The sequence below is a fragment of the Miscanthus floridulus genome, chromosome 16 (assembly GCF_019320115.1).
Source record: "Miscanthus floridulus cultivar M001 chromosome 16, ASM1932011v1, whole genome shotgun sequence".
In the NCBI taxonomy this organism is placed as follows: Eukaryota; Viridiplantae; Streptophyta; class Magnoliopsida; order Poales; family Poaceae; genus Miscanthus; species Miscanthus floridulus.
In genome coordinates, this window is record NC_089595.1 from 101,779,261 (window position 1) to 101,795,209 (window position 15,949).

Genomic DNA, 15,949 nt, shown 5'->3' on the forward strand with positions numbered 1-15,949 from the left:
CGTCGGTGACCGGTCGGCTCACCCGTGCGGGAGATCCCGGGCCCAACAAGTTCTGTGACTGTAGAGATCCCAAAAGAGTGGGCTGCCTTTTTTACTCCCTGCAGCAAGACCCATCACATGTCACTTGGGCAAAGGATTTTGTACTTTCCAAGTCAGCTCGCCTCCTAAACCCCAGTGGCCCAACATCCACTCTTGAGATTCCAAAAGTGGGCTCCAAGTCCAATCATGTGAATTGTCTTCAGCTCTCAGAATGGAAGCCAATCTCTACTGAAGAAGAGGAAGCACTTGGAGAAGAACTTGACTCTCTGGATGAGGTCAATGATAACAGCACCCCCCCCCCCCCCCCCCCCCAAAGGGTAGAAAGAACCAAGAGTGGTAGGGCCAAGGAGTATTTGGTGGACTCAGACGTCAGAAGGAGCAACAGGTTAAAGGTTAGGAATAAAGGCTTCAAACAGGACTCCTGTGGGAAAACCAACTACTTAAGTTGTTCCAGCGAGCCTCCTATAATCAGTAATTCTGTTATAAGAGACCTGGGAAAGGAGCTTTGTCAGATTGACGCTGAGATGTTGACTGATGACTTTCTGATGAAGAAGGAGGATGTGGGTGCAATAGGAGCTAGCAAGAAAGAAAATAAGACCCCCAAGAGCAAGAAGAACAATGACAAGAGCAGCACCAGGAAGAACAATGGCTAGTCCATTCTCTTTTTTTATTTTTATATTTTAATGGTTTCTTAATGAATCACAATTGACATTGGAAAGTTTTGTGTTGGAATATCAGAGGTCTCAACTCTGATAAAAAATGGAACTCCATCAGAGATAAAGTAGTTGAAACCCAGTGTAACATTGTCTGTCTTCAAGAAACTAAAATATAGAACTTTGATTTGCCCTTTATTAGAAATTTCTACCCATCAAGTTTTGACAGCTTCATTCATCTTCCCTCCAATGGGGCTTCAGGAGGAATTTTAGTTGTTTGGCAAGGCAGACAGTTTAGAGGAGAGCTAGCCTTTCAGAATGAATTTGCCATGTCTGTTACACTCACCTCTCAGCTTAATGGAGCTGCCTGGCTCCTCACAACAGTGTATGCTCCATGCACTTTTCATGGGAAAAGAGAGTTCCTAAACTGGTTAAAAAATATTCAGACACCAGATGACTTAGATTGGTTAATTGTTGGGGACTTCAACCTAATGAGGAGGCCAGAAAATAGAAACAAAGAGGGTGCAGACGTACAAGAAACGTTTCTCTTCAATGAAGCCATCAGTAACCTGGGATTGGTGGAAATTCCCTTGTTGGGAAGGCAATTCACTTGGACCAGCAAGCAAATAGAGCCCCTCTTGGAAAGACTTGACTGGTTTTTCACCTCAGCTAACTGGACTCTCAATTTCCCTAATACTACTGCCAAGTCTCTAATTATGGAAACATTAGATCATTGGCCTTGCATTATTGAGATTAACACTGTTATCCCAGCAGCAAAAGTATTTAGATTTTTTTTTTCTCGAACGTGCCGTGTAGCACGTATTTCATTAAGAGGAAGTAGACAACACCAAACCAAATAACAAATGGCTCAACACTAGGTAACCAAAGGTTTCCTAGGCGAGGAGAAAAAAGCGAAACTAAAGAAAACTACGACGAAGCCCGGCTACTACCACAAGAGAGACTAAGAGCAGCAACGGGCCGAGCGACATCGAGCTAGTAAACTAGGCCATGGGCAACGATTGGACGACCTATGGCGGATACCCAGAGGTAGGCTAAACCTCAAGTTCCACCCCCTCCACCAGCTGGATGCCGTCAATCGCGCAGCCTGCCGGGAAGAGCATCCTGATTGCCTCGCGCTTGGACTCCGAGAGAGGCTCGTCGAATACAGCCATGTACTCATCGAAATCGCCCTCCGCAACGGCCTGCGGCGCCTGATCCTGCTTGCGGACTCCCCATTTTGCCATCAACACGTTCTGTGCTTGCACGGTCGGGTTGGAGGCTTTGCATCTGCTCTTGGCCGCAAGCCTCCCGCTACGACGTGGCGGTGAGAATGTGCATTCAACAGCAGGACGCCTCCTAGGAACACGGAGACGTGGAGGTTCGACCAAGATCGGCTCCGTGATGGCAGAGCAAAGCTGCGACCGCAGAAACAAGTATTTAGATTTGAGTTATTGGCTGCAATTTGATTCATTCAAGCTCACTGCTCAGCAAGCATGGTTGACTCATTCACAGGAACATGATCCTGCAAAGAGTCTTACAGCAAAATTCAAGCACCTGAGAGGGGTTTTGAAAGTCTGGAAAAATAATCTCTCTTCTTTAGGGAAGCTCATTCAGCAAGTCAAATCACTAGTCTACTTGTTTGAGACCACTGAGTTACCAAGAGACTTGAGCATTCAGGAATGGAATTTTAGGAACTTGCTTTATGACAAATTGGTCTCAATTTTGAAAATGCAGAAAATCTATTGGAAACAGAGAGCTAAGATCAGATGGGTTCAAGATGGAGATGCTGGAACAAAACTTTTTCATGCACATGCAACTGTGAGACATAGAAAAAAACACAATTGCTTCTCTTCTAGATGATAATAATATCTTGCACACTCAGCGTGAGCATAAGGCAAATCTAATCTAGGAATCTTACAAACAGAGGTTGGGCATCTCTGAATTTGGAGGCATGCTATTTGATCTAGAAAATCTATTCCCAACAGTAATTGATCTCTCTGATCTGGAGACAGATTTCATAAAAGAGGAAATTGATGGTGTGATTGCTGAATTGCCAAACGATAAATCTCCAGGTCCATATGGCTTCACCAATGAGTTCATTAAGAAACGCTGGCAGTTTATTGCTCAAGATTTTTATGATATTTGTGACTCTTTCCAACAAGGTACCAGCTGCTTGAGAAGCATTAACTCCTCATACATAACTCTCATTCCCAAAATTGATGGAGCCTCCTAAATTAATGACTTCAAACCAATTTCTTTGCTGAACACCTCAATGAAGATCATTACTAAGCTACTGGCAAATAGGCTTAAGAAGGTGATACCAAAGCTGATCCATCAAAATCAGTATGGTTTTATGAATAAGAGGACAATTCAGGACTGCACTGCTTGGGCCTTAGAATATCTCCACATCTGTCACAAATCCAAGAAAGAATTGGTGATTCTAAAACTGGACTTTGAAAAAGCATTTGACAAAGTAGAACATGAAGCTATTCTACAAATTCTGAAAAAGGGCTTTGGGCTGAAATGGCAAAACTTGATCAAATCATTCCTTCAGTCAGTCACATCCTCAGTGCTCTTAAATGGTATGCCTGGGAAAACTGTGCATTGCAGGAGAGGAGTAAGGCAAGGAGACCCACTCTCCCCTTTACTGGTAGCAGATTTGTTACAATCAATCCTGAACAAGGCCAGAGAAAGATAAATTCTCAAACTGCCCATTGAGCTCAAATATTCTTCTGATTTCCCAGTACTTCAATATGCACATGACACACTAATTGTCATGCAAGCCTCAGCTAGACAGCTGCTTGCCTTGAAGGAATTACTACAGTCATTTGGATCCTCCACAGGGCTAAGGGTGAACTACAATAAAACCATGATAGTTCCAATAAATATTTCAGAGGAAAAACTTGATCATTTGGCAAGAACTTTCAGCTGTCAGAAAGGAAGCCTTCCCTTCACTTACCTTGGACTGCCTTTGGGTCTGCAAAAGCCAAGAGTAATTGAGTTCTCCCCTTTAGTCAGTAAATGTGAAAGAAGGCTGGTTGCTGCCTCTTCCTCAATCAATCAAGCTGGTAGGCTGCAGTTAACTAATTCTGTCATCTCTGCTTTCCCAACCTTTGCAATGTGCACTTTCAAGCTTCAGGGTACAGTGATAGAATAAATTGATAAATATAGGAAACACTGCCTCTGGAGGGGGTCAAACCTAAACTCTAAAAAACCAGCAAGTGCAGCATGGCCAATGGTTTGCAGATCCAAATCAGAAGGTGGTCTAGGAGCCTTGAATTTGAGAACTCGGAATGATGTACTCCTCCTCAAGTTCCTTCACAAATTCTTTAATAGAGAGGAGATCCCTTGGGTGAAATTGGTTTGGGAAACTCATTATAGGAATGATCGACTGCCAATTAGCAACAATAAAGGCTCCTTCTGGTGGAAGGACATCATCAGACTTCTAGATAAATTCAAAGGTATAGCAAAAGTGGACTTAAAAGATGGGAGGACCTGCATTCTTTGGTCTGATTTATGGGAGGGCTCCATTCTTAAGCTAAGCTTCCCTGAACTCTTCTCTTTTGCCAAAAACAAAACAATCACAGTTGCAGAAGCCAACAGTACAGAAAACATTCAGAATCTCTTCCATTTCCTTATTTCTGAAGAAGCCTACCCTCAATTTCTACAACTGCAACAACTTCTGGTTTTAGTTCAACAGACTGAAGAAAAAGACATGTGGAGCTTTATCTGGGGTTCAAATGCTTTTTCCTCTTCAAGGACTTATAGGCAACTTAGTGGGCATATACCACTGCATGCTAGTTACAAGTGGTTATGGAAAAGCTCATGCTAAAATAAACATAAGGTGTTTTTCTGGCTCATTCTTAAAAACAGGCTGAACACCAGGAGTATGTTGAGAAGAAGAAATATGGAACTAGAGAGTTTTAACTGTGTCCTCTGTAATGCACAAGCTGAAGAAACCATTGAGCATCTTTTCATCGATTGTCCTTTTTCAGCACAGGCCTGGAATCAAATTGGTCTTCAAACTAATCACAGTTTTACTTCTGTTCAGAATCAAGAATACTTCAGAGCCCAGATTAACCAGAAGTTCTTCATGGAGATCATAATTCTTCATTGTTGGGCAATCTGGATGAGTAGAAATAATCTCATATTTAGACAAACCCCTTCTTCAGGACAAGGATGCAAAGCTATCTCTAGATCAGAGCTAGAATTGATGCTCAGCAGGGCAAAGAAAAAATACTTCCCAAAAATTCTGGAATGGATAAGTCATCTAGACTAAACTAGAGGCCTTTTGTGTTTTCTGTGTTTTTTTTCTTTTTCCCTTTCTTAGTTCCATAGCCTTCTTCTCTTGCTACTGTATTTCTGTAACTAACTGCAAGTTTAATTTAATTTAATCTTCAGTAGGGGCTCCTTGGCCCTCCTGTTCTTAAAAAAAATGCATGTATCTCTGCTGCCGACTAGCTTTGACGTAATAGTACGTTTACGTACGTACGTGTGCACACAACCAATAAGTGATGGTGCGTTACATGCAGATATTCAAACTGTTCGTCTAGTTGGTCTCTGGGCTGATAAGTCCGACTGATGCTGGTTTATTGTGAAAGAAAAATATTGTACCATAGCTGATAAGCCCTGACGGAAACCAACAAAAACATGCTTATTCTCGTCCACAGAGCAGACAAACACGTACACATCTTACGAGCGCTGCACGCGCTCGCAAGTTAAGCTGCCAAAAACTGTCACGGAACTGCCGTGCAGCTCCTGCACTGCAGCATTGGACACACTCTGCATATGGTTGATTAGTCAGCGTGACACCAAATTCAACCAAGAAAACACACGGCCGCTAGCTGCGCTGCCCATGACACACGGGCACAAGAGCGTGTCCCAGCTGCTAGCTCACCATAGTTTGCAAACGGCGCCGCTTTCCCATGCACCATCTACTACAAATATATTAGATAGTGACCTTTTCACCAAACCCCATTTTTATCCACTGTAATAAACCAGTACCAGTAATAGCATACATACAAACAAAGAACACACACTTTGCCATGGACTCGTGCATCGTCGAAATTGAACTAGAACCTAGTTTTTTTTTTGAATTTTTTTTCTTTACCGTCTAGCTCCTACGTAAATTAAGAGTCTGTTTTAGCATAGTTTTTTTTTACTGTTCCTCCTATAACAACAACTGTAACAACATTATTCATATAAATCATTTTTTTCTCTCTCAACGCAAAATGAATGATTTATGGTTCGCCTGGCTGGGGCTTCTTCAACACTGTAGCGCGGAAATCAGGGCCTAAATTTGCTTGCACTTATATTTACTTTTTGTCGCTTTCAACACACAGCGTACGTTTATCATGTTCTTTTTTGAGGCCGTAGTACGTGTTGTACAGCGGCTGTTCTTGTTTTTTCACCTCAAGAGCAAGAAGAGAAGCTAGCACCGTGTTCCTTGTTTCATCAGCTTTTTATATGCCTTGCGAACTGAATTATTGCTTGCGTGCATTGGCATATATGCTTGTTGGGTTGTAGTAGCTCGCAGCTATAGGCGTGCATGACGAGAATGGCAAGTGAGGAAATCTTTCACGGGAGAGGTTAATTTGACGTGAAGAAATGTTCACCATCATGCATCAGGTTGGTTGGTACGTAGATGGATTATACGTTGCACCTAATCTCCAGACCACGACAATGCATGGACTATGCATGCAGATGAGACACACACACCGGTAGGCGGTAGCGGTAGGCCTATAACCGCGTGTTGATCTTTTTGTTTTCGTGCTCCACCGGGCCATCTTGTCTTGCTAATAAACCGCCATAGTTTTTGTTTGTGGTCTTTGTGGGCTCATAAATCGGTATCATAATATACATCTCAAGTACAGTACAAGCATCTTTCATTTGGTGACCTAATCTTTTGGTGTTGGATCGGACGAGACTTTTATTCCATCTACAAATCTGCATGCGTATACAGCATACATCTAGGTATTTTCGTCTCGATAGTTGTAGACACTAGCTAAAGATATGGCTCTGCTTTTTTAAAACGTATTTTGTGCAGTCTAGGGTGTTGTTTCTTTGGCCTCTTTTGGTGAAGCTCCCGCCGGTTTCTCTGACAAACTCTATTTTCTCTACTCTCTCCTTTTCTCATAGTGCTAGTGGAGTCGGATTTTTTTACTCCCCCTATACTTCGGCTACAATGCCCCTATAGCCCGGGAGCCGGAGTAGGCAGGAAGCTCTGCCAAAGGGGCGCTTTCTCGCGGCACAGGTGTCGCATCAAATACATGCTACAATCCCTTTTACATGAGAGGTAAACCTTTTACATCAGAGGTGCACTGAACATGGGATTTACTATAGTTGACTCAGTCTATATATTTTGACATGTGGGGTCACACGAGCGTCGGAGGTAGTCTACTAAAACTTCCATGCATGAGCCAAAAATAATTGAAAGAAAACACGTAACACGACTACATCGGGTAGAAAGACTTGGCAGCATGGCAGGACCTTGCTTTGATATGGATTTTGTAGAATCAAATTGGACCCGAGAGTGTTTTTCTTTTGTCCCATTTATACGTCATAGCTAGGAGTACATCATGATCATCCTACACTTAGGGCTCGTTCGGTTCGGCCGGAACGGTCCAAAACACGGCATGTTCTGTCTGGATCGATATGGTCTGATTCGAAGTCAAATTATACTAGAAATGTGTATACGCTTAGATGTGTCTCGAAAAAAAAAAAAAAAAAAGGCTGGAATGGAGATATGCTCTTCTGCTTCCGCGGTCTATCCGGGCCTGAACGGTTCAGGGACAGGAACGAAACTGAACCAAACTAACGAGCCCTTAATTGGGTTTTTTTTGTGACTGAGCCCTTAATTGGTTATTACTCCAAATGAGTCCTCCCTAGTCGTACATGTGCTATTTGGACAATTAGGCGAGGCTAAGGGGGCTACGTGGGATGATGTCATTGTCACCTCGTACACGTTGCAGCCTTGCAGGGCTAGGCCCTTTGGCCACGCCTCTTAAAATAGTTACAGGTGATTACTTAGGGATGAATACGATTGGAAACTATCGTTAATTAGGAGGCCAAATCACTTTCAGTTTCACATTTTTTTTCTCGAAAACGAAATTGATATGATATTGTTTTTTGAAGAAAAATCGATATGATATTGTTGAAACACATATGACACCGATATTCTAGTAGTTTCGAAAATGATAACAGTTGATAAAAAAATACAACAATAACGATCAGAATCCATGAAAACGATATCCTCAAAAAGTAAACACGCCAAACCGTATAGTATAATACTTTCTCCCTCCACAAATATACTCATTAAAGCCTGCTGGTTATCTATTGTGGTCGTTGGATTTTATGATCAGGTGATCGATCGAGTAACGCATGCTTTAAATGGCAGTTTTTGATAAAATTGTACCGCAGGAGATTAGTGCCAACAAAAAAAAATCCCACCAGCATAAATTCCTGCCATATTTGTCCTCCATGAATAGCATTATATAATTCGGGGACACTAATATACAGTTTGGAGCCAATGCAAAAATTGTATCAAAACCATCACCACAATCGCCAAAACATTCTTATTGTCGCCTGTTCTCACTGGTGCCAAGTATAGTATCCTCCATTGCTGTGTAAACAGCTAGTGTAACCAGCAACCGAAATCAACAAACAAGTCAAGCAAAGGCACAGAATTAACTCTCTTTTTTTTTGACAGAGGTAAACAGAATTAACCTTTGTCATGCCTTTAGATCTGAATTCAGCGCCAATTGAAGAAGATGAAGAAGCTGAAATACCTGATCTAAACCAAGCTTCTGCTGCAAAAGAAGGAGAAGATGCCTCTGTCTCTGAGTTTGGGGAAGGCCAAATCCATGTTGTCCAAGATCAAGAACATAATGCAACCTTGAATGAAGACCGAGCACCTTTTGATCTCAACCTGAATGCAGGTAATAACTTTCATTTCTCCATAGATAAAGTATGATCTTGGTGCAATTGTTTAATGTTAATTCCTCCTTTAATTTGTCATCCTTCATGTACAACATGATGAAGCTGCCTACCACGATGATCTAAACATGAAGGCTGGTACGTAAATTTCATTTGGGTTATATGTAAATTTAAATATTTCTGCACTTGAATAGAGCTCGTACCTCGCCATTCATCTGTATCCCCCGTACTGTATTCGTGGATGGAGGAAGTAGATCTTCAGTGCCCTTATTTTTCTTTCTTTTGTTGGACCTTTGATAGTAATCCTAGGAATTATTGTTAGGAAGCACCTTTTAATCTTTTTTTTTTGTGGTGCAGCTTCACTTACCAAAGTCTAAATCCTATAAATTATCCAGTCCTAGTCCATTCAAATAAGGCCTTAGAATTTGAGTTCAAATAAGGCTCCTATGGCCCTGTTCACTTTGCTAAAAAGTCATGGCTGAAAGTACTGTTCGCTGATTTATTGTGAGAGAAAAACATTATTCGTTCGCTGAAATAGTGCGGCTCATAAGACAAGCGAACCAGGCATATGTATTGAGTTTTAATTTCCTAAGTGATACAACTAGACTTTTCTTTTAAAGTAGTAATAAAAAAATATTACATATTGTTGGTATGTTTGAGTACCAATTAAAATCTAGAACGGAAAACTCCATGTGACCTAAAAAGTCACTTGTTTTGAGAAGGGATGGAGTAAATCATTTTTGTGCATGCACGGAGTACCTATTTATCAATGGAAATGCCGTTTATGCAAACTAGTGCATATATAGTGTTCTGAATTTATTTCCGTTTACAAATCGGATACTTGTGTATCTTCCTTGTGGTCTCGCAAAAGAACAGCAAATATCCATTGCAACCCGTGGAAACAGACCGTCGAAATTGTATGTTATTATTACGCAGAGATTCATCCGAAAAATCCTCAGTAATCTTCAGCCGATAGTCAATCAAACGCCAGATAAATTCCCCATATATCTCCCCCTTTGATTCACCAAATACAACCAGATCACTCGTGAATGAATCCTAATCCCGCCTTTAATCACCGCCATCACCATCACGACGCGGTCAAAGCACCAACAGCGCCGTCGATTCGTCATCCGAACTGTTTCGTATCTAACCGCAGCTCTGCGCAGGCCGCACAGCGCTCGCTTGACCCCGCGCGCGCGCGTGTCTGCAGTTGTCTCGCCGAGTCGTGCGGTTCGGTGGCTGCCCCCGTTGGATACTTGGCCCACTACGGCACTACTACTCTACTCCCAGTCCCTGCACGTAAACAGAGCAGTTCTCCTCGGCTTCTTGCCCGTCGCCTGCTCGTCATTGCCTTATATAAACAGAGCAGAGCGCGGCAGCCGGCAGGGCAGAGTTCAGAGTTCAGACATCAGGCAGAGCAGAGAAATTCTCGGCCTTTTTCAAGCAACAAGAAAGAAGAGGAGAGAACAGAGAAGAAGGGGGGCTCTGCGCTTTCTGATCGCTGTTCTGAGGGATGACGGCGTGCGGTGGTGGTGCGAGGATGACGGCTGCCGCTGCCGCGGCGACGATGAGGATGGCTAAGCCATGGGTTATTGCCTGCAGCTTCTTGCTCTCCTTGGCGACCTTCCAGGGTGAGTGCTTGCAGTCCGACGGTTCAGTTCACCTGCACTTTCATAAGTTCATTTTTGTTCCGTCTTCTTCATGTGATGTGAGCAGTTCACCTATCACCTATGCGTTCTTCTGCCCGCCCATGGCGTTCCTCTTGCCAGTGCGGCACTGTGCGTTAGTCCGTCAATTAACACTGCAGTTTCGTTTCGTTTGATTAATTAGTCCAGTTTCGCCCGCGCTCTTCCTTCTGTTCTCTTCAGTTCATGTCGAGCTCTTTCAGTAGCCTGTTGTCTAGCTAAACTTTATTCAAGATATGTTCTTGATACTTTCCCTTTCTTCCCACTGCAATTTTGCTGGTCCTGCATCCCAATTCTCAAATGGTCAGGTACTCAGGTTGGTGGTCAGGTACTCAGGTTGGTGGTGTTTCTTAGATCTGAGTTTTGCAGTTGCACCTGCATTAGGATAACGTTTTCCGTAATGGGGGATACCTTAGGATAAAGAGGGCGCCAAATAGTGGCTGTGGTTCCGATAAGTTTATTGCCTCCTGGTAGAGCCGTAGAGGTGGTTAACAGGTTTATCCTTTGTGTTCTTGGTTGGGTCTCCCTGGAAATTATAATAACCAAACAGCGTAGAGCAGGGATTGGCTTGGATTCTATCTTTTTACTCGTTCATATTTTTTGACGCAAAAGATATTTTACCACTTCATCTAGTAGCAGGACAGGCATTGGAAATGAACTCAGGTTTGGTACGGTGCACGATACATTTGATTTGATGCAGTCAAATTACTGTATCTAATTACTGGCCAACTCCTAGTTTGCTATTGCCACTAGACTAGATCAATCCTGTCCTTTTCACTCAAACAGCACGTCGGCCAGTAGAGTGTGAAAAGTTGGGCCAAGGCCTACCAAAGATGTCAATAAAAACATATTTTTATCATTGGTTATTAGATGTTAGTACATCTCACCTGATTTATAGTAGCCGTAATCAGCCGAGCACACTTTTGCGTGACGAAATAGAAAGGCAGAGCCCTTTTAAGACGGGCTTTATGTCTCCCGTCAGATGTCGATATCATCTTAATTTGACAGGGAAACACGGCAGCTGATACGAATTATGTCATATATATGCACAATTCTTTTTTATTTCGGAATTTCCCTTGCATAGGCTTGCCCAATGCATCAGACAACCAAAAAAATCACAAGAAAATTAGGGCATCTTGTGTATATAAACTGTTTCGCCCATGCATCATTGAACAATTTTTCTTATGTGTTCTCATTGTAATAATACTATGAATCTAGACTAATTAGGGCATCTTATAGTAGCTGGACTCTTGGACATGCTATGAGCCTAACTATATGAGACTTTTGGCCGCAGAATCCATCGTCTAAGCTGCTCAGTCTAGTAAATTAACTTGAGCTTTATTTTAACAACTGAACTGAAAGTGATGTGTTTGGACCCTTGACACCAAGGTGTATTTTCTTCTTTTCACAAGCATATCTTTGACCTTGGCACCGAGTTCAAAAGGTATATCCATTGCTTATTTTACAAGTACTATGAGTGACGGTGTTGATCTTGGTTATTGCAAATCCTATGTAGAAAAACGTAAAGAGACGTGGAGTTGTGCACGGAATTACTTTGGAAATTTGGTAGTTGTAGCTCGTCCCCTGTAGTCTGTAGATTTGTTGGCTGCTTCCCCCAACTACTCCCTTCACTGCTCTGCTCTGGAATAAGCCACAACCTGCTACGTTTTTCTTCACCATTTCATAATGGCAACAGTTTTGAGTTTGCAGATTTTGTTTGTGGTAACTGATGATTACTTCTGTTGAGGATCAAAGTCACTCTATTTTTGTTCTGATTGATGACCCAATCTAATCCTGACCCATCAAACTAAAAACGCAGGAGCTGAGGGTGCGATTGGCGTGAACTACGGCATGGTCGCCAACAACCTGCCGGCGCCGGAGCAGGTGATCTCCATGTACAAGGCCAAGAACATCAACTACGTGCGGCTGTTCCACCCGGACACGTCCGTGCTGAACGCGCTCCGCGGCTCCGGCATCGGCGTCGTCCTGGGCACGCTGAACGAGGACCTCCCGCGCCTGGCGTCCGTCCCATCCTACGCCGCGTCGTGGGTGGCCACCAACGTGCAGCCCTTCGCGGGCACCGTCCAGTTCCGGTACATCAACGCCGGCAACGAGGTCATCCCGGGGGACACCGCGGCGCAGGTGCTCCCGGCCATGCAGAACCTGGAGTCGGCGCTCCGGTCCGCGGGGGTCACGGGAGTCCCCGTCACGACGGCCGTGGCCACGAGCGTGCTCGGCACGTCGTACCCGCCGTCCCAGGGCGCCTTCTCCGAGGCGGCCGCGCCGGTGATGGCGCCCATCGTGTCGTACCTGTCGTCCAGGGGCGCGCCGCTGCTGGTGAACGTGTACCCGTACTTCGCCTACTCGGGCAGCGGCGGGCAGGTGGCGCTCGGGTACGCGCTGCTGTCGGCGGACGCCGGCGGCGCGGTGTCGTCGGTGACGGACGGCGGGGTGGTGTACACCAACATGTTCGACGCGATCGTGGACGCGACGCACGCGGCGGTGGAGAAGGCCGGGGTGCAGGGGCTGGAGCTGGTGGTGTCGGAGACCGGGTGGCCGTCGGGCGGCGGCGGCGACGGCGCCACCGTGGAGAACGCGGCGGCGTACAACAACAACGTGGTGCGGCACGTCGGCGGTGGCACCCCGCGGCGGCCCGGGAAGGCCGTGGAGACGTACCTGTTCGCCATGTTCAACGAGAACGGCAAGGCCGAGGGCGTGGAGCAGCACTTCGGCCTCTTCCAGCCGGACATGAGCGAGGTCTACCACGTCGACTTCACGGCGGGTTCTTCCTAGTAGGCTTCTGCTTCTGGAGTAGCACTAGTCTGTCCGTGTGTACAGTGCATGTCAGTACACGGCGTTACCCGCCATGGATCTGTTTAGCACATTACTGTCGTCATTAGTGATGCATTTGTTCAGCAGATACAGACATACAGTAGTACTCTTTCAGTATGCCATGCGTCTCTGTCTCTACTTGACCACTTCGACTTGTGTTCTGCTGCGTTTTTTGTGTTCTGTTCATGGAGCAGCATTTTTTGTTTTGAGCAATCATGGAGATGTGAATCTGTTCGCTGGCCTATTGGGCTCAACAATGTTTGAGCGAAAGGGAACCGTGGCCCAGCTTACTGGCCCATTGGGCTCAGCTGTCGCATAGAGCCCGCCACGTACCCATTTCGCTCGGCACGTGGCGGTCCAGCCTGGTGTGGTGAAGAACTGAAGACTGATGGCCGAAGAGAAACAAACGATTCCACACTTCTCCGGCCGAAGCGCAGATCGCAGCAGAGAGAAGAGCTGAGGACGGGAGAAGAGGCGGCGAGTTCCTGAATCTTCCTCCTCCGAAGCTGAGTCTGCTCGTCAACCCGGCAGGTGCGATGATGCCTTTGGTATCTGTTGGGTTCTCGCGTACTTCGGGTGGCTTGCCCTAGTGATTCGTGGGGACTAGGGACGGGATATCTTGCTTGGTCGCCGGAGTATTCCTCTCGCAAATCAGGACTCCTGGACGCGGCCGGCGCGCGTTGATTTGTAGCTTTGCTGGGAAATCGAGATATGGAGGTGTGTTGATTGGGGATTTCTCGATCTCTGTTGCTTAGGAGGGGCAGTGTTGGGATTGTTTGGACAGATAGTGGCAAATCTGTTCTGTTACAGCGTCTTGGCGAATGGGGCGGGGGGTGCATTGGGTGTCTAACACTGTTCTTGTTGCGACTGTAGCAACTTTGCACTGGATTCCAACTGAGCCACAAATTGACTGAACTTTGTGGTTGCAATTGCAATGGCTTTATGCTGAATGCCTGAACTGTTAGATTGGTACTGGCCCACAGTTTGTCTAAAGAGCTGCGGAGTGCCAACCTTAATAATCTGGATGGAAATTTCTCTCTTTTTAGGTTTAGTGAAGTATTGAATAAGCTTAAGCTTAAGCTGAAACTGTAAATGATTTTATCTATTCAGCTTTCCTGGTTGAGGTTTATGGGCAATGCTGTTTTCAGTTCCACCTCAATGAGTAGTGGACAATTATAACACTTCGATTCACAATAAGCTAGGAATTTCTTCTTGTACTTAAACCGTTTGAAGTTGTTCAGTTTGTGTCAAAAAGATAAAACAGTCTCCTTACGACGAAAACCATACTCCAGTGGAAATTTTGGGGAGCCAGCTGTTAGCTCAAACTGTGTACTTTGACCTTGTTTTGGAGAGGATTTTAGTTTCATTGTTCTTGCAGGAACGAGTTTCTTTTGTTTATGTGGAAGTCACCCTTGGATTCAATGATAATAATTATGATGTATACACAACGTCACTTAGCAGTAGGATGCTCCTTTATTCACATTCCTTTGGTACGTGGGAAATTTTCTTTTTTCCTTCGGTGCAAGCGGTAGAGTCTTACTGTCTGTGACCGGAAGGTCCCGGGTTCGAGTCGCAGTCTCCTCGCATTGCACAGGCGAGGGTAATGCTTGCCACTGACAACCCTTCCCCAGACCCTGCACAGAGCGGGAGCTCTCTGCACTGGGTACGCCCTTTTACGCCCTTCGATTTTCCAGTGAAAAACCGATCCCTGTGAAATTTCTGCGTTTCAAAGGGGCCCTAACCATTTTATTCCTGTGTATTCTTGCCTAGGAATCTCACATCTACTAATTCAGCACAGGCATGGATGGGAAGAACTTCAGCAATAAACAGCAAGCTGAACAAAAGAACCCGGATGCAGTGACAGACAGTGTTCCAAGCCAATCTCAAGAGGCCTTGAATCCGTTTCCAGATTCAGATGATGGAAACACCAGTCCGTTCAATGGCCATGAGGCTGATGTGAACATGGAAGCTGCCATCTCGACTGAGGACGTCATACGAGCTGGTGGGTTCGGAGCGAAGGACAACATTGGTAGCCTCCTCCCGACAGCAATTGATTCTACCGATTTCGAGGCCTTGCTGCGGGACGCCCGCGATTTCGAAGGCGAGGAAGAGGCGCCAGCACATCCTGGACTAGGACGGAAGGGGGAGAAGGCTGATGATGGAAGCAAACTGTCTTCTGTAGCCCAGCTCCAGCCTTCAGAAAACCTTCTTTTCTGCCATATGTGTCTGGAGAGCTTCCTTGCGTATGAACTTTTTGTCACAATGTTTTGTGTGTAACATACATTCTGTTTGCTTCAGTGCTGTATGAACATGAGGATGACGGTTCTATGTTGTCTGTTGTATAGCTCTCAACTCTGTTGGATGTCTGAGGAATGTATAATCCAGCATGGTTTCCTGTCTGTTTCAATCGCCTGCTGATGAGTGGCCACAGAGTTGCAATATGCGGTTGGTAGGTTCCAAATTCTTGAATAGAACGTGCAGTTGTCAGTGTCTCAGTGACTCGACAATACTTACCCATGTTCGGAGCACCCTGGTGTGTATACCACACAGCGTTGAACAACAGGTGTGCATGCCTCGGAATTGCTCCTCTGTTATTTTCCCTTGCATTTAAATAGTGACAGGTTCATTTTTTTTTCTTTCGAGAGAGAAATGGTTACAGGTTCTTGACCACAGAGACCGGCAGCTCAGCACAGCGATCTGCTTAGAGGGGGATCGGAGAGTCGAGACAACGATTGTGCGCACGATGAAGCGGATCAGTCGTACGAGCGGCGAAGAGTGCATCAACGGGCATGTCACCTCCCTTGG

The 15,949-nt window shown here is 45.1% G+C and overlaps 2 protein-coding genes across 3 annotated transcripts; both read left to right on the forward strand.

Annotated features, from left to right (window-relative positions):
• Window positions 1-9,957: 9,957 nt before the first annotated feature.
• Window positions 9,958-13,298, forward strand: LOC136513727 (putative glucan endo-1,3-beta-glucosidase GVI). Of its 2 annotated transcripts, none has more exons than XM_066507681.1 (2): window positions 9,958-10,258; window positions 12,132-13,298. In XM_066507681.1, exons 1-2 carry the CDS (start codon window positions 10,141-10,143, stop codon window positions 13,103-13,105), a joined length of 1,092 nt encoding a protein of 363 aa, XP_066363778.1. In that variant the 5' UTR covers window positions 9,958-10,140; the 3' UTR covers window positions 13,106-13,298. The 2 variants fall into 2 exon arrangements, with proteins under 2 accessions (XP_066363778.1, XP_066363779.1); XM_066507682.1 differs by lacking the exon at window positions 9,958-10,258 and adding an exon at window positions 11,826-12,034.
• Window positions 13,299-13,536: 238 nt separating this feature from the next.
• LOC136513942 (uncharacterized) lies at window positions 13,537-15,531 on the forward strand. The gene is made up of 2 exons (XM_066507922.1): window positions 13,537-13,675; window positions 14,943-15,531. The coding sequence occupies exon 2, from the start codon at window positions 14,945-14,947 to the stop codon at window positions 15,419-15,421; it is 477 nt and encodes a 158-aa protein (XP_066364019.1). The 5' UTR covers window positions 13,537-13,675; window positions 14,943-14,944; the 3' UTR covers window positions 15,422-15,531.
• The last annotated feature ends 418 nt before the right edge of the window (window positions 15,532-15,949 follow it).